The sequence below is a fragment of the Rhinoderma darwinii genome, chromosome 5 (genome assembly GCF_050947455.1).
Source record: "Rhinoderma darwinii isolate aRhiDar2 chromosome 5, aRhiDar2.hap1, whole genome shotgun sequence".
NCBI lineage: Eukaryota > Metazoa > Chordata > Amphibia > Anura > Rhinodermatidae > Rhinoderma > Rhinoderma darwinii.
This window is the reverse complement of record NC_134691.1, coordinates 338776143-338794982: the sequence shown is the minus strand read 5'-3', so window position 1 is coordinate 338794982 and position 18840 is coordinate 338776143. Positions and strand designations below refer to the sequence as shown.

Genomic DNA, 18840 nt, shown 5'->3' with positions numbered 1-18840 from the left:
GTATTATACTCCAGAGCTGCACCCACTATTCTGCTGGTGGAGTTACTGTGTACATATATTACATTGCTTATCCTGTACTGATCCTGAGTTACATCCTGTATTATACTCCAGAGCTGCACTCACTATTCTGCTGGTGGAGTCACTGTGTACATACATTACATTACTTATCCTGTACTGATCCTGAGTTACATCCTGTATTATACTCCAGAGCTGCACTCACTATTCTGCTGGTGGAGTTACTGTGTACATATATTACATTACTTATCCTGTACTGATCCTGAGTTACACCCTGTATTATACTCCAGAGCTGCACTCACTATTCTGCTGGTGGAGTCACTGTGTACATTACACTACTTATCCTGTACTGATTCTGAGTTACATCATATATTATACTCCAGAGCTGCACTCACTATTCTGCTGGTGGAGTCCCTGTGTACATACATTACTTATCCTGTACTGATCCTGAGTTATATCCTGTATTATACTCCAGAGCTGCACTCACTATTCTGCTGGTGGAGTCACTGTGTACATACATTACATTACTTATCCTGTACTGATCCTGAGTTACATCCTGTATTATACTCCAGAGCTGCACTATTCTGCTGGTGGAGTCACTGTGTACATACATTACTTCTGTACTGATCCTGAGTTACATCCTGTATTATACTCCAGAGCTGCACTCACTATTCTGCTAGTGGAGTCACTGTGTACATACATTACATTACTTATCCTGTGCTGATCCTGAGTTATATCCTGTATTATACTCCAGAGCTGCACTCACTATTCTGCTGGTGGAGTCACTGTGTATATACATTACATTACTTATCCTGTGCTGATCCTGAGTTATATCTTGTATTATACTCCAGAGCTGTACTCACTATTCTGCTGGTGGAGTCACTGTGTACATACATTACATTACTTATCCTGTACAGATCCAGCGTTACATCCTATATTATACTCCAGAGCTGCACTCACTATTCTGCTGGTGGAGTCACTGTGTACATACATTACTTCTCCTGTACTGATCCTGAGTTACATCCTGTATTATACTCCAGAGCTGCACTCACTATTCTGCTGGTGGAGTCACTGTGTACATACATTACTTATCCTGTACTGATCCTGAGTTACATCCTGTATTATACTCCAGAGCTGCACTCACTATTCTGCTGCTGGAGTCACTGTGTACATACATTGCTATGGGAACGCGGGATGTGTCACTAAATATTGTGGACATTCGGGTGACGGCCACTGCAGCCCCTTCAGGGGTAATCACCCAACGTTCAGTGCAACAAGTATTCCCCATTATTCAGCAATATGCGAGCAGAGGATGAATGGCCAAATAATAAGACAAATTTGGCGTCTAGGGAAGCTGGATGACGTGGGTGAATGCTGTGGTCGTCACCCAGCTCTCCCAGTTCTGATTAGTGGGGAACGTCTCCTGACGTCCCTGCGGGCACGGGCGCGCTCAGCCCCTAGGGGACGCTCTCGGCGTCTCTCACTGATGACGTCCGCAGCGCCGTTTCCATGGAGCTGGTTACCCCGGTGACGCGTCCTCCGCCTCCTTCTGAGGACGGACAACGGGAGAACGGGTGAGTGGCCCGGGAGGAGGGGGACTGGGATTTGGGTTATATCCTCCATAGACCTCTTCTCTGCTGCTCTGCCGATGTCTGTAGGTAGTAGAGGCCGGACTGCTGACACTTGTAGTTCCACTACACATAGTACAGATGAGACGAGACATCCGTGTTCCTCTCCGCTCAGTGTATAAATGATAATGGTGGATGATGTTTATAACCCTCACAAAAGTGACAGCGACAGTGCCCCCATAACACCTACAGTGTCCCCTTAGAAGCCAAACTGCCCCCATAACAACCACAGTACCCCCATAACGCTTAAAACTGCCCCATAACACCTACACTGCCCCCATAACTGCCACAGTGCCACATAACACCTACAGTGTACCCTTAGAAGCCAAACTGCCCCCTTAACAACCACAGTGCCCCCATAACGCTTAAAACGGCCCCATAACACCTACAGTGCCCCCATAACTGCCATAGTGCGCCCATAACTGCCACAGTGCCACATAACACCTACAGTGCCACATAACTGCCACACAGCCCCATTCCAGCCACAGTGCCCCCATAACAGCCACGCTGGCCCGTAACAACCACACTGCCTCGTAACAACCACACTGCCTCGTAACAACCACACTGCCTCGTAACAACCACACTGCCTCGTAACAACCACACTGCCTTGTAACAACCACACTGCCCCGTAATAACCACATTGCCCCGTAACACCTACTGTGCCCCAACAACTGCCACACTACCCCCATAACACCCACAGTGCCCCCATAACACCCACAGTGCCCCCATAACACCCACAGTGCCCCCATAACACCCACAATGCCCCCATAACGTCCACAGTGCCCCCATAACACCCACAGTGCTTTCATAACACCCACAGTGCGCCCATAACACACACAGTGCGCCCATAACACCCACAGTGCCCCCATAACGCTCACAGTGCCCCCATAACACACACAGTGCGCCCATAACACCCACAGTGCCCCCATAACGCTCACAGTGCCCCCATAACGCTCACAGTGCCCCCATAACACCCACAGTGCTTTCATGACATCCACAGTGCCCCATAACATCTGCAGTGCCCCCTTAATAGTTACAACCACGTAACTGAGGGGTTCAGACACTGACATGAGGTTCAGGCATCTACAATGTGCGTCCAAGTTACGACTGTCTGGAGAAAGTGATGTGGCCTCACCGACCGCCAGGACCTCCATCACTAGATTATGGGCCCCATACAGCCAAAGTTCCAGCCCCCCATCACCCCAGCCCCCATCACCCCAGCCCCCATCACTCCAGCCCCCCATCACCCAGCCCCCCATCACCCCAGCCCCCATCACCCCAGCGCCCCATCACCCCAGCGTCCCATCACCCCAGCCCCCCATCACCCCAGCCCCCCATCACCCCATCACCCCAGCGCCCATCACCCCAGCGCCCATCACCCCAGCCCCCCATCACCCCAGCCCCCCATCACCCCAGCCCCCCATCACCCCAGCGCCATTATCAGAACAGTTGCTTTTATTTTTTTCCATCTCATTTTTTTATTTTCTAATGAAAAAGCGGAAGCACAAAAAGATAGGTTATAAAAAGCAAAACTTTATTACACCAGGTTTTCATTTTTTCTTCTCTTTTTGGATTTTTTTTTCTCCAGAATTGCGCAGTAACAGATTCATTTTGCTTTTCTATGGTGGGACATATATAGTTATTTGAATACTTCTCTACAATGTCGATTGTTTTATCAAACAAAAAAAACATGAAAAATTCTCTTCCTGCAGAATATTTATGGTCCAAACAATTCTGATTGGTCCGATAGTCCTGGGATAAGGTCCACGGAGCGGTCGCGTTGCTTGCGTGGTCAGTTCTATTACGGTTTACAGAATGTGACATATAAAACAGTCGTCCGCACTTTGCTGTTTCCGCATTTCCCAAAGATAGAAATGGAGAGTTCCACGCTGGACCACATGTCCTCCAGGATCCGTGACCAGCAGTTCTCGAGATCAGTGTCAGCTCAGCACCCAGACCCGACCATTGAGAGTCCATGCAGCGATATGGGAATGAGATAGCATGACATTCATCAAGGTGGAGGGGTCATACTATAACAAGGACCAAGGGGTCATACGTGTGCAGTGAGGAGGCAGAATACAGGGGGCAAAGGTCACTATTGGGGAAAGTGGGCCCAATGGAGGTTGCACAATCTAAGGCCCCATGCACATAACCATAGTTTTTGTCCGTAATTACGTATAATCTGAGTGGCGTCCAGCCGTCCGTGTCGCAGCTTTTGTACCTGAGTGACGTCAGCGTCCAGCCGTCCATGTCGCAGCTTTTGTTGAAGCTGCATTGACCACCAAGAGTAACTGTTGGCTATGGAAGGTTCTCCATGCTCTTTACCTCCACCCCCTCACCTGCGTTTCATCAGCGTCCATCCGTAGTTTAGGGCCCGAGTGGAGAAGCTTCTATTGAAACCTTAGTTACCAAGAGTAACTGATGGCTGTCACCGACGGGCCCCATTTTTTTAACATTTTAGCCAAGCCCCTGACGGCAGTACTGGCTGTACTGCCCTAATGGTGGCCCTGCCCACCACAGTCATACGCAGGCCCCTGAAGGTAATAGACACTTATCCCACCACCATATCACCCCATTTACTCCTCCCCCTAGTAGAGGAAGGGGCAGCACGACCCTCTGGCTGGTTCCCCACCCTCCTGATTGCTAATACTAAGATGCTCACAGAGGTGGAGGCCTGTGAAGTGTCACCTCGCCCATGGGGATGGAGCCAGACTGAGCTGCGGACCCCTGTCCTGAGGATCTGCGGGGGAGGAGTTTTTTCAATAATGTATTCCTAGAAAAACATCCGACCAAGATTGGAAGTTGCGCTCCTGACTCCTTGTGCGCTCAGCTGTGTGCGCTCCTGACTCCTTGTGCGCTCAGCTGTGTGCGCTTGGACTCCTGCAGTTTCTGGGACTCTGACAACCACTCATGGGGCTAGTTTCTCTGTCAGCCGGTCACTCAGAGGCTCCTCCCCCTCTCGGTTTTTGAGGTCTCCCCTGTTACCTTCCATCCTATGTAATTGGAGACTATGAATGAATCTTTTCTCTCTCCAGGATCATCATGGAGTCAGACGCCACCGTGAACGAGAACCTGCGGCTGCAGTTCAGAGCGTTACAGGAGCAGCAGCAGAAGCGTCTACAGAGACTGACGGAGCGCAAGAGAGAGAAACACAATCAGGGTGACCACAAGGCTGACGCGTTTGGCGTTCGGGACCAGCTGAACCTGCTGCAGACTGACGCTGAGTCCTCCAATGAGCTGCGCAGTAGGTAGGAACGTCCGGGTCACTGCCACTTTTACCGCAACCGTCACATTACAACAAAGTCTGCTGACTTGTTTGGTATCTATAGGTATTTGGTAAACATCAGTCCCAGGGGCGGATACAGAAAGCATAGCCCCCCCCCGTACAAGAACAGGGCCCCTCGCTCTTTATATCTAAGCATAGAACAGCATCTTTTGTTTCTCTAAAGCCGGCCTTATATTTCAGATAGCTGTCGGTAAGACGCTCGTTCGCCTGGCAGCTATTCCTCCAGACCCACCACACGCATGCGTTCTCAATAGGAAGGAGTAAATCTGCTGCCAGATTCCTCTGGCATCGGCTCATCTACTCGCACACAAACGGATCGGCAAATGTTGGAATCCAACAGTCCGATCCTTATCTCCCCCGACATCTGCCGTCAGGGTAGAGTCGGGTCAACGTCATACACAATAGATGGTCGGCCGGTCTCGCAGAGATTGGCGGGTTCGGCCGGCATACATGTAATGTGTATGACCAGCCTAACAATTCACCAGTAATTTCCAACCATGAAGTTCATAGCCCAGTCTCCTACATGCAATCTAATTGACCAGGGGTACTCATCTACTTTTAGCAAAGATCCACTTACCGGGGTCTGTCGTCAGGCGAAGGTCAGAGCTGAACACCAGTAGTAAAGATTTGTAGATAGTGCCACACAGAGTGTCCCCTGTAGATGGGGCCACACGTAATCCTCCTGTAGATAGTGCCACACACAGTCCCTGTAGATAGTGCCACACATAGTGTCCCCTGTAGATAGCGCCACACACACCCTGTAGATAGCACCACACACAGTCTACCTTTACAAAGTGCCACACACAGCCCCCCTGTAGATAGCGCCACACACAGTGCCCCTGTAGATAGTGCCACACACAGCCCCCCTGTAGATAGCGCCACACAGTCCCCCTGTAAATAGTGCCACACACAGCCCCCCTGTAGATAGTGCCACACACAGTCCCCCTGTAAATAGTGCCACACACAGCCCCCCTGTAGATAGCGCCACACAGTCCCCCTGTAAATAGTGCCACACACAGCCCCCCTGTAGATAGTGCCACACACAGCCCCCCTGTAGATAGTGCCACACACAGTCCCCCTGTAAATAGTGCCACACACAGCCCCCCTGTAGATAGTGCCACACACAGCCCCCTGTAGATAGCTCCACACACAGCCCCCTGTAGATAGCACCACACACAGCCCCCCTGTAAATAGTGCCACACACAGCCCCCTGTAGATAGCGCCACACACAGCCCCCTGTAGATAGCACCACACACAGCCCCCCTGTAAATAGTGCCACACACAGCCCCCTGTAGATAGCACCACACACAGTCTACCTTTACATAGTGCCACACACAGCCCCCCCTGTAGATAGCGCCACACACAGCCCCCCTGTAGATAGCGCCACACAGAGTCCCCCTGTAGATAGTGCCACACACAGCCCCCCTGTAGATAGTGCCACACACAGTCCCCCTGTAAATAGTGCCACTAACAGCCCCCCTGTAGATAGTGCCACACACAGCCCCCCTGTAGATAGTGCCACACACAGCCCCCCTGTAGATAGTGCCACACACAGCCCCCCTGTAGATAGCTCCACACACAGCCCCCTGTAAATAGTGCCACACAGAGCCCCCCTGTAGATAGTGCCACACACAGCCCCCTGTAGATAGCTCCACACACAGCCCCCTGTAGATAGCACCACACACAGCCCCCCTGTAAATAGTGCCACACACAGCCCCCTGTAGATAGCGCCACACACAGCCCCCTGTAGATAGCACCACACACAGCCAAAAATCTGGGGCTTCGGCCCCGCATACCCGGTGCTAGCGGTCCCACTGGTCGGGACAACTGGCACCCGCGGTCTGTGTTCGGACCGCGGTCCCCCAGTTTACCCCTGTAATAGACAGTAGGAAGCTGCTTTTAAGGTGACAGTGGCCCCCTACCTGCTAGGCTGCATGTATGGTCTATCCAGTTTGTATCGGCATATCGTAGACATTCTGGCCGTATGCACTAAATGGGGTGTGTACAGATTCTTGACCTCCAGAATGCAGTACATGTAGGGGACCGGGGGACCCCGCCTTCTACTGCCCATAAAGGGTATTGGAAAAGGGTAGTTATAAACTAGACAGGCATAACTGGGCCACGTGTGTACAGAATTTCAGACTCCAATAGGCAATGCAGTAAAGCTGGAGTCACAGATCATACTTGTACCCGAAGGGTAGTTACACACACGGCGTGAAGCTGCGCAGCGTATCCGCCCTGAACACCGCAGGGAATGCCAATCAAAATTCCGCACCACACTGGTGTGTTTTTTCGGGCGTAAATTATTGCACATACTTACCCCTCCCTCCTGGACGTCCGCTCCGACCTCCCTGGATGACGTTTCAGGCCAGGTGACCGCTGCAGCCTGTGATTGGCCCGTCATTGGCTTCAGCGGTCACATGACCTGCTACGTCATCCAGGGAGGCCGGACTGGAGAAGAAGCAGGGAACTCTGGATAAGTATAACTTTTTTATTTTTTTTCTTATTTGTGATTTTTGCGGCGTAACGTCTGTGATTCCGCCGCAAATATCGCAACACACACCACTTTGTTGCGGGTTTAGGCGCCCCATTGAATTCAGTGGGAAAACCCGCAACAGAAGAGCCGCGATTTCGCAGCATTAATTGACATGCTGCGGTTGAAGAAACCGCGCCGCAGGTCAATTTATGTGCGTTTTTTTTCGGCGGATTTGTTGAAATATCACCCAGACCGCTGCTACTGTAATACGCTGCGGATTTTCCGCAATTAAGCCATTGCAGGAAATCCGCAGTGTTTACGCCGTGTGTGTTCGTCCCCTCATAGTGCAGAGCAAAACATCAGCCAACACTACAGGCAATAAATGAGCATCACATTTTTTGAAGACCCTCCTCAGCTTATTGGCTCTTGCTGAGCTCCGTTCAGTACCTCTGATAACACTTCTGGATGCCAGTCCTCAGATCGCACCACTTGTCTGTCTTCTATCGGTCTGGGGTCTCCTGTTTCCTGCAGGGCATCGACACCACCACTGCTGTGAGCTTTCCCTCTGGAGTGAGATGGGTGTGGGTACAGGTCTTATAAACCCAGGTGACTCTCCAGCGCCATCTACCTTCCTATTAGTATGAATTTGCCATTAGAAATGCTGCATTGTGGGATATACCGTATATGACCTGAATACTAAACCCTTCCTCCTCCGCAGGCTCCTGGAAGATGAGAACGAGCAGTTGCAGGGTCAGATACGGGAGCTGCAGGATGAGAACGGGCGGCTCTACAAACTTCTCAAGGAGAAAGAGTTTGAGATTAAACATCTCAGAAGGAAAGTGGAAGACAACAAGATAGCGCTGACAGGTGACTCCACCCTGAACGTACCAACATCACAACGTAGCTAAATATCCTATATAAGGTTTTCCAGCTACGCTAGAACGACAAGACTTATGATTAGGTTAAAGTATAACATAATGCATTATACTCCAGTCACATCCAGAGCTGCATACTGGCTTCTTATTATCTTTTAGTTTCTTTGTACCTAATGTGCAGCATGGGAGAGGCAGCCACCCAACCATAGTGGTAAATGCAACAAAATGTTCTAGCTACCACAAGAGGGAGCTACATACAGCTAGTATAGTGTTCAATGGGACCAGCGTAAATCTGTATGTAGTGAGCTCCCCCTAGTGGTGACTGCAGGCAGTAGAATGTTATCATGTAAATCTATGGGAGCTGTATATATCTGTATGTAGTGAGCTCCCCCTAGTGGTGACTGCAGACAGTAGAATGTTATCATGTAATTCTATGGGATCTGTATATATATGTATGTTGTGAACTCCCCCTAGTGGTGACTGCAGGCAGTAAAATGTTATCATGTAAATCTATGGGAGCTGTATATATCTGTATGTAGTGAGCTCCCCCTAGTGGTGACTGCAGGCAGTAGAATGTTATCATGTAACTCTCTGGGAGCTGTATATATATATATATATATATATATATATGTAGTGAGCTCCCCCTAGTGGTGACTGCAGGCAGTAGAATGTTATTATGTAACTCTATGGGAGCTGTATATATATGTATGTCGTGAACTCCCCCTAGTGGTGACTGCAGGCAGTAGAATGTTATCATGTAGCTCTCTGGGAGCTGTATATATCTGTATGTAGTGAGCTCCCCCTAGTGGGGACTGCAGGCAGTAGAATGTTATCATGTAACTCTATGGGAGCTGTATATATATATGTATGTAGTGAGCTTCCCCTATTGGTGACTGCAGGCAGCATAATGTTATCATCTAACTCTATGGGAGCTGTATATATCTGTATGTAGTGAGCTTCTCCTAGTGGTGACTGCAGGCAGCAGAATGTTATCATGTAGCTCTCGGGGCGCAGTATATCTGTATGTAGTGTGTTCCCCCTAGTGGTGACTGCAGGCAGTAGAATGTTATCATGTAACTCTATGGGAGCTGTATATATATATATGTATGTAGTGAGCTTCCCCTAGTGGTGACTGCAGGCAGCATAATGTTATCATGTAGCTCCCTGGGAGCTGTATATATTTATGTAGTGAGCTCCCCCTAGTGGTGACTGCAGGCAGTAGAATGTTATTATGTAACTCTATGGGAGCTGTATAGATCTGTATGTAGTGTGCTCCCCCTAGTGGTGACTGCAGGCAGCAGAATGTTATCATGTAGCTCTCTGCGAGCTGTATATATTTATGTAGTGAGCTCCCCCTAGTGGTGACTGCAGACAATAGAATCTTATCGTGTAGCTCTATGGGAGCTGTATATACTGTATGTAGTGAACTCCCCCTAGTGGGGACTGCAGGCAGTAGAATGTTATCATGTAATTTTATGGCTGTGTGACTGGTAAGCAGAGGATTTGGAGCTCTGTATCAGAAAAACTAACCCCCTACAAAGACATATTATGAAATAATTCCGCACAGAACCTATATAGATATATAGAATGACATTTTATGTACAGTTTAACCCTTTTCTGCCCTTGATCACTGCAGATAATACCATTTAACTATCCATCCTAAACCACCAGAAATATTATATGTTAACCCCTAGCTCACCCTAGACTTCCAGGAATACTACCAAATAACCGTCATAGAGCACCATGGATACTACGATTAACCCCTTCGCCCCCATAGACCACCTCAGATGTTAGGTATTAACCTATGAACCTCTCTAGACAACTAGGGATCTTCGCAGGAACACTGTCACTAACCTTTAAATATCCATTTATAAAAATAGGTTAAGAGCCTGTAGAAAGTCGCCAAAACGAGTAGTTTGCCCTTGTAAAGCGCGTCGTGATACACGGTAAACATTTCAGCCTTCGATCGCAGGGACGGCGGGCATGACTGGAGATGTCGCCGCCACGAAAATCGTAGAATTGTCCAAAAAGAACCGGGATCTGACTGCTGAGATGGAAAGCGAGAAAACGAAAGTGCGACAGCTGAATAACAAAGTGAAGGAGCTAGAGAGGGAGGTAAAAACACGAGACCCAGATTTGGGGGGCACATTTATGGGGGTCGTTTTGTTGACAGCTTTCCTTTAGCAAAAATTGGGCATTTTTTTTTTCTTCGATAAAACAAGGAATGTCACGCAGATTTCCCAAAACAAATGAAATGTCACATCCAGCTTAGTAAAAACCCTTTCTACAATACCGTTTTGTGCACACAGCTCCCATGCAGTCCTATGTGTTTCCATGGTTACAGACTGTAAACAAAGAAGCCTGTATAGCCTGGTTATCAAGAAGAGGAGGCTAGGGGGAGGGCGTCACGGGACTGTTTGCACCTGCGCGGTATTCCCCATGTCTCTAAACCCAGCAGTTGGATAAGGGCACGGGTTGTACAAGGAGAGGGGGGTAAACGATACAATGAATTTCATTTGGGGTTTTCAGATTGAAAGACTCGTGATATTTGTTTTGCAGCTTCAGAACTCAAATCCTCCAGATCACACAGGGAAAGACTCAGGAGCCGGGCTGAGGGTCCCCCACTCTGCAGACGTAACCCCGGTGAGTTTACAGCTGTCTAACGGATCTTCTAATAGGCCACAGCTATAGCCTGAGATCTCGGACCACCACTGACGTACCAAAGGGCTCCACAGAGAACTTTCACCCCTTTGACACTGCTCGGAGATTTCCACAACTTAAAAACCAGTGACCTTTTCCTTAGACTTTTGTATCAGATATTCACTAGTAGAAATCTCTGAGCCGTGTCAAAGGGGTGTAAGCTCTGTAGAGCCCTGTGGGACTTTGCCTTTTATACATGAGGCAGCTATTGGGCCGAACAAGCCGACACCTCCATAGAAATGCGTGTTTGCCCCATCATGATTATTTTATTGGGGCAGAAGCTGCAGATGGATCGACCTCGGGAACAAAGGATCAGGCGTGCGGAAACCCAACATGTCCCATCCTGTTTTCCCTGGACATTGTTCTAACATCCGCCGGGGCCTCGTACACATACGGCTGCGTTTACATCTGAGCTAGGGCTCCGTTCCTGGCAGACGCAAACGGAAACCATATCTTTCCGTTTCCATCACCATTGATTTTAATGGTGACGGATCCGGTGCCAATGGTTTCCGTTCGTCTCCGTTGTGTAAGGGTTCCGTCGTTTTGATGGAATCAATAGCGCAGTCGACTGTTATCTAATGTGTATCGGCAGCTTAATGGGAATGTCCGCCGAGTCCGCTGCCCACACATAGGCCCATCAGAAGTGACCTCATGGCCACCAATGTCTAATAGATACGTGTTCCAGCTTCGGGACCCTCGCGTATCTCCTGGACGGGGGTCGTCAAACCACTGGTCGTCACATCAAGGCAGACAAGTAATGGAGAGGGGGTTGCGCGTGCTGGCGGCTCTCTCTATTCGTTTCTATGGCCGTTCTGGAGGTAGGCGCCAGTCTCAGAGCTGTGACCACGTCTATCAGACATTTGTGGCATTTATGTTGTGGACGTGCCATAAATGTCGGAGTGGGGTAAACCCCTTTTAGAGCTCACTGCATATTGTCAGGGTATGTTCACACAGTGAGGATTTGCACCAGACCAGGTAAACCACAGCATAAATCTACAGCTGAACGTTTCAGGATTAATGTGGGGATCGGCTCCTTTGAAGGTCAGTGGGGTAAACGTGTGATCATGGCCTCATGCATTGAGCCTAGTAGTAACATAGTATACAGTGAGCTCCCTCTGGTGGCCGCCGTAGGTTTCCATAACTTGTAGGGTATGTGCACAAAGGTCGGATACGCTAAGGAAAAGCAAGCAGTGTATTCGACCTAGGGAATTCCAGCCGAAAAACAGCACCGAATGATAGTGCAGATTTTTGTCCGGAATCACCGCTGCGGAAAGCAAAGCAGAAAAAGGTCAATGGTGTTGCAACAGTGATGCCTCCCTGGTCCATTCTCTTCTGTGATGACGCTGCAGCCCATGTGACCGCTACAGCCTGTGATTGGCTTCAGTAGTCACATGGAATGAAACTTCATCCCAGGAGACCAGCAGCGCGTAAAACAGCCAAGGAACAAGGGGCCGTCGCTAGGACAAGGCCAGGGGGTAGGGACTTCATCAATTCAATTTAAACAAGAAAAAGATGGACGTTTTCTTCAGATTCGGGAATTTTGCGGTGGATTATTCTACGGCAAAAACTGCTACATTTGCTATTTTTTCCCCTTTTTATCCCGAATTCAATGGGGAAAGATCGCAACAAAAGTTGAGCGATTCCGCAGCGTAAATTGACATGAGGCGAATTAATCATTTGCACCCCAGGTCAATTTATGAACGTTTTCTCAGCAGATTTTTTCTGCAGCGTGTGGGGGAGATTTGTTCAACTGCTACCGTAATCCGCTGCTAATCTGCCCAGTGTGCACAGTCCCTCAGTGTATACCAATAAAGGTTAGATTTCAAATATATTTACCAGGACCCTTTAGTGATCAGTTACAGTCACTACCAGGGGAGTATCTACCATAGAGGGACACCACACGACTGCTATGGGGCTCGTGGCGAGAGAGGGCCTGGCAGTGAGATGCTTCCCCTGCTTCATGTCACATAGTCCATGCGTTTACTGGCAGCCGCCACTAGGGGGAGCTCACTGCATAGAGATTTTTACAGCTACTTTTAACGGGTAACTAAACTTTTAAAAACCTTTTCACATGTCAGAAGTTTTGACCGGTGGCGTCTGAGCACTGAGACCCCCACTGATTGTTGAAACGAAGCGGCAGAAGTGCTCCGGTGTGCGCTGTGCTGCTTCGTTTCTGATCGGCTTTCCTCAGAAAGCCGAGCAAGCGCTGTACGGACTTATAGACACCACTCGCTCGGCGTTTAGAGGAAAGTCGATCATAAACAAAGCGGCACAGGGCTCACCCGAGCGCTTTTGCTGCTTTGTTTTAGTGATCGGTGGGGGTCTCAATGTTTGGACTTCCACCGATCAAAACTTCCGACATGTCACTTTGACATGTCGAAAGTTTTTTTAAAAGTTTAGTTACCCTTTAAGTTCAGTAATAACTTTATAATTCTATATGCGCGGGCTCTGTCATGGGGCCCGTGGGATTTTCTCTCATGAGGCCAGCAGAGGGCGGTGTGAACCCACCTTGTCACCAAGGGATTTGACATGGGGCTAAATCGGGGAGAGGTGTCTAAGGGTACCCCTGGTCTTTACCCATTAACCCCAGTACAGGGATCTGGACATTGCTGCTGAGGAACCCCAGGTCGCTACCCTCAGAGTAATCTCCTTTGGTGATGGCCAACATAACAGGTGTGGCGTCAGTGAGCAGGGTCAGGTATAGCAAAAGGTTAGGCAAGGTTCGTAGCAAGTCACGTAGCTGATGGTTTGGGCAGGTGGCAGAAGTTCCTCACAGGTAACTAAGCAAAAGGTCAAGGCAGGCATAGATGGTCAGAGTACAGACTAAGGTCGAAACACAGGAAATCTAATAAACAAGATAGCTGAAACTCTAGGAACACAGGGAACACTAGAAGAATCAAATTGATCTGGCAAAGAGCATGGAAAGGGGAGGAACTTAAATACCCAGGGAAGCTGGGTGAAAATAATTTTGGTGCACTGGCCCTTTAAGAAAGCAAGTGTCAGCGCGTGTGCGAACTAGGACCCAGGCAAAACGCCCTCAGATGAGGTAGGCCGCCAGACGCGGACCTCAGAGCAGTGGTGCGGCAACGGGCAGAAGGAGAACACTTATGGCAGTTAAGTACACCTGAGCGGAGTGAGGCGGCCAATACAAGCTCCCCCTAGTGGTGGCTCTAGGTAGAGAGTTTTCAGGAAAAGCAGAAGATTTGAAGATCTGCACCAGAAAAAAAGCCACAAGTTCACCCCTGTAGCGATATATTATGAAATGATGGTGGATATTAAATGTAATATAGAAATATTACATGTATCGGAGCGGTGAGTGAAGCTCTGGGGCCCGTTCTGAGTTTTGCTATGGGGCCCTATGATTTATGTGTACCCCACTGGTCATTTCACAACATCTTTTCTAAATACCATTATTTCTTTTTATTCTGATTGTCCCTCCCATCATGCCTCAGGGTGGAGCACAGATTTCATATTCTGGGAGGAGCTTTCTCCTGTGCTCATTATCGCCCCCTGCTGAGTGATCCTGACAAGGGAAGGGAAATGACAAATGTATAATACAAATGATTGTGTAATCCCTTATCTGTCTGCAGCCGGACAGCTCAGAGATGAAAGCTTTACAGGAGAAGCTGGCGGCTGCCAACCTCAAAGTGGCTGAATATCGTAACCAAATCCAGAGCACAAGGCAGGAGCTGAAGGTGGCGCACAAGGTATAACCCCGCCACGGAGAGATGCCCCATGTAACGTGCGGGCTTCTTGAGAAGGGAACATTTACATTATCACATGAACCTACAGGTGATAGTCGGCGAGGTCGGTGAAGATGTGAACATTTCTCAGATGGTTTCCTCAGGAGGCGGCTGGAGAGGGCGAGCACAACAGATCCTTGTGTTACAAGGCAAGGTGAGTAGAATCAGGGATATGTGTGCAAGTAACTTTTTTTTAACGTTTTTTTCCAAACAACCCCTGTGTGGGTAGACCAATTGTGGCTAAACGTTAACTGGGGTCTAAGATCCATATGACTTCTTCTTAGGAAGGTCACTAACATTTTGCAGGCCACATAAAGAAATAATCTACAGAAGAGATGACATTACTTATCCTGTACTGATCCTGAGTTATATCCTGTATTATACTCCGGAGCTGCACTCACTATCCTGCTGGTGGAGTCACTGTGTACATACATTACATTACTTATCCTGTACTGATCCTGAGTTACATCCTGTATTATACTCCAGAGCTGCACTCCCTATTCTGCTGGTGGAGTCACTGTGTACATACATTACATTACTTATCCTGTACTGATCCGGAGTTACATCCTGTATTATACTCCAGAGCTGCACTCACTATTCTGCTGGTGGAGTCACTGTGTACATACATTACATTACTTATCCTGTACTGATCCTGAGTTACATCCTGTATTATACTCCAGAGCTGCACTCACTATTCTGCAGGTGGAGTCACTGTGTACATACATTACATTACTTATCCTGTACTGGTCCTGAGTTATATCCTGTATTATACTCCAGAGCTGCACTCCCTATTCTGCTGGTGGAGTCACTGTGTACATACATTACTTATCTTGTACTGATCCTGAGTTACATCCTGTATTATACTCCAGAGCTGCACTCACTATCCTGCTGGTGGAGTCACTGTGTACATACATTACATTACTTATCCTGTACTGATCCTGAGTTACATCCTATATTATACTCCGGAGCTGCACTCACTATTCTGCTGGTGGAGTCACTGTGTACATACATTACATTACTTATCCTGTACTGATCCTGAGTTACATCCTGTATTATACTCCAGAGCTGCACTCACTATTCTGCTGGTGGAGTCACTGTGTACATACATGACATTACTTATCCTGTACTGATCCTGAGTTACATCCTGTATTATACTCCAGAGCTGCACTCACTATTCTGCTGGTGGAGTCACTGTGTACATACATTACATTACTTATCCTGTACTGATCCTGAGTTACACCCTGTATTATACTCCAGAGCTGCACTCACTATTCTGCTGGTGGAGTCACTGTGTACATTTATTACTTATCCTGTACTGATCCTGAGTTACATCCTGTATTATACTCCAGAGCTGCACTCACTATTCTGCTGGTGGAGTCACTGTGTACATACATTACATTACTTATCCTGTACTGATTCTGAGTTACACCCTGTATTCTACTCCAGAGCTGCACTCACTATTCTGCTGGTGGAGTCACTGTGTACATACATTACTTATCCTGTACTGATCCTGAGTTACATCCTGTATTATACTCCAGAGCTGCCCTCACTATTCTGCTGGTGGAGTCACTGTGTACATACATTACATTACTTATCCTGTACTGATCCTGAGTTACATCCTGTATTATACTCCAGAGCTGCACTCACTATTCTGCTGGTGGAGTCACTGTGTACATACATGACATTACTTATCCTGTACTGATCCTGAGTTACATCCTGTATTATACTCCAGAGCTGCACTCACTATTCTGCTGGTGGAGTCACTGTGTACATACATGACATTACTTATCCTGTACTGATCCTGAGTTACATCCTGTATTATACTCCAGAGCAGCCCTCACTATTCTGCTGGTGGAGTCACTGTGTACATACATTACATTACTTATCCTGTACTTATCCTGAGTTACATCCTGTATTATACTCCAGAGCAGCACTCACTATTCTGCTGGTGCAGTCACTGTGTACATACATTACATTACTTATCCTGTACTGATCCTGAGCTGCACTCAATATTCGGTTGCTTTCACACAAATCATAGTGCACCATAGCAAAACTCAGAATGAGTCCAACACTGATTCTACCGAATGTCCTCTGCCTTTATTACCATTAATTTTCACCATTACACTTTAGGTGTCACATCTTTTTTTATACTCCAGAGCTGTACTCACTATTCTGCTGAATGCTTTGAGTGATCAGGATCAGTACAGGATAATTAATGTAAAGTATTAACAAATTGACTCAATGTAGAATAATTCTATATACAAACTGTAATATGGAGTTTAATATTGCACGCATGTGTTAATGTGAATGATAACTGCAGGAGCAACCAAATTCTCGGATTCTTTCCTGTAGGCGCTGTCAGCAGAATACAATCATTTATATGAGGCGGGACACAAGATAAAACATGAAGATTTGCCAGTCACATTTTACTAGCCCGGTTCTTCGTCTTTCCTCCAGGTGCGGGAGCTGGAGAGTCAACTGGGACAAGGGAGGAGTGCGGTCCCCGAGCTCAGCCTGGAAGAGGAGATGTTGGGCATTTCAATACCAAAGAGATTCGCTGCTCAAGAAAAGAACTTGTTCAGGATCCGCAACCTGGAGAAAGAGAGGAAAGAAACCTTAGAGGTGAATAATCCGCCCCTGTTACATATGATCTGTATGATCGCCACTTCCTGTTCATCCGTTTTGTAAAAATGGCTGCCATAAATGGATAGAAATGTGCCAATATCTCTGTGAGTAAAAATAACAAAATTACCAAACTGTGACTACTGCCGAAACTTCTGAGTTACTAATATCTGTCCAATCTACGATATAATGAGGGCCCCCAGGTCTGACAATTTGGTCCTTCTATTAAGCCCTAGTTTAACAGGACTACGCTAAAGGCACATTGCAAGTAATGTAAACAATAAGGGTAAACGTAATTGGTAGAAGTAAAGGGGGGAGGAATCCTCCAGCTCACCGATCCTATGTCCGAGCCCAGATGGCGCACGGATCCTCGTGGCGGCACACGATGAAGATCAAAGCAGTAAAAGGGAAACTTGATTCAGCGCTGGCTTTAAAAGGAAGTAATCCAACTTTATTCAGAATATATTAAAAAGTTCATATCCATAGGAGTGGATGCATCAGATAGCAGGCCCACGCGTTTCAGACAAATCAACACGCCATGAGTGAGGACAAGCAGTTTGTCTGAAACGCGTGGGCCTGCTATCTGATGCATCCACCCCTATGGATATGAACTTTTTAATATGATCTGAATAAAATTGGAATATTACTTCCTTTTAAAGCCAGCGCTGAATCAAGTTTCTCTTTTTCTGCTTTAAACACAATATAGCCTTATTTGTTCCGCTATCTATTCCGCAAAAAAAACAAAACAATCCGCCAGAATTGTCACCTTACCGACCCAAAAAATGTTACAAAACGGAAACATAAAAAAAAGTTATGGCTCTTAGAATTTGGCGACAGAGATGTCAATGTGTTGGATGCGTAAGGCAGGACAGGACCAATCTTTAACCCCTTAGTGACCAGCCGATATTAAAATTTCACCGACCAATTTTTTACGTTTTTCCATCGTCGCATTCCAAGAGCTATAACTATTTTATTTTTGCGTCGACATAGCTGTAGAAGAACTTTCTTTTTGCGGGACAAGTTGTATTTTTTAATAGCACCATTTTTGGGTACATGTTATTTATTGATTAACTTTTATGAACTTTTTTTGGGGCGGAATAGAAAAAAACCAGCAATTTCGCCACTCTTTTTTGGTGTCCGTAATTTACGCCATTTACCGTCTGGTATAAATAACATGATAACTTTATTCAGCGGGTCGTTATGATTGCGACAATACCAAATTTATATGGTTTTCTTATGTTTTTCTACTTTTACACAGTAAAAACAGTTTTTTTTTAATTATTTGTTTTTGTGTCTCCATATTTGAAGAGCCGTAACTTTTTTATTTTTCGGCCGATGCAGTTGTATGAGGGTTGTTTTTTTTTTGCGGGACGACTTGTAGTTTTTATTTTGGAGTACGCAAATTTTTGATCACTTTTTATCACATTTTTTTGATGGCAGAATGCACAAAAAACAGCAATTCTGGCATTGTTTTTAATTTGACTTTTTACAGCGT

At 47.1% G+C, this 18840-nt stretch overlaps 1 protein-coding gene across 4 annotated transcripts in view; it reads left to right on the top strand.

The window, feature by feature from the left end:
- Window positions 1-1470: 1470 nt before the first annotated feature.
- Window positions 1471-18840, top strand: part of CCDC13 (coiled-coil domain containing 13) — a 34275-nt gene continuing 16905 nt past the window's right edge. For 3 of the 4 annotated variants that reach the window (XM_075827812.1, XM_075827811.1, XM_075827810.1), the window contains exons 1-8: window positions 1471-1589; window positions 4679-4891; window positions 8124-8272; window positions 10253-10395; window positions 10840-10923; window positions 14571-14687; window positions 14773-14877; window positions 17181-17345. In XM_075827812.1, the coding sequence (XP_075683927.1) occupies window positions 1525-1589; window positions 4679-4891; window positions 8124-8272; window positions 10253-10395; window positions 10840-10923; window positions 14571-14687; window positions 14773-14877; window positions 17181-17345 (1041 nt within the window). In that variant the 5' untranslated portion in view covers window positions 1471-1524. Of the gene's footprint in view, window positions 1590-3355; window positions 3435-4678; window positions 4892-8123; window positions 8273-10252; window positions 10396-10839; window positions 10924-14570; window positions 14688-14772; window positions 14878-17180; window positions 17346-18840 lie in introns of those variants that run through there. The other variant, XM_075827813.1, reaches the window with a different exon arrangement.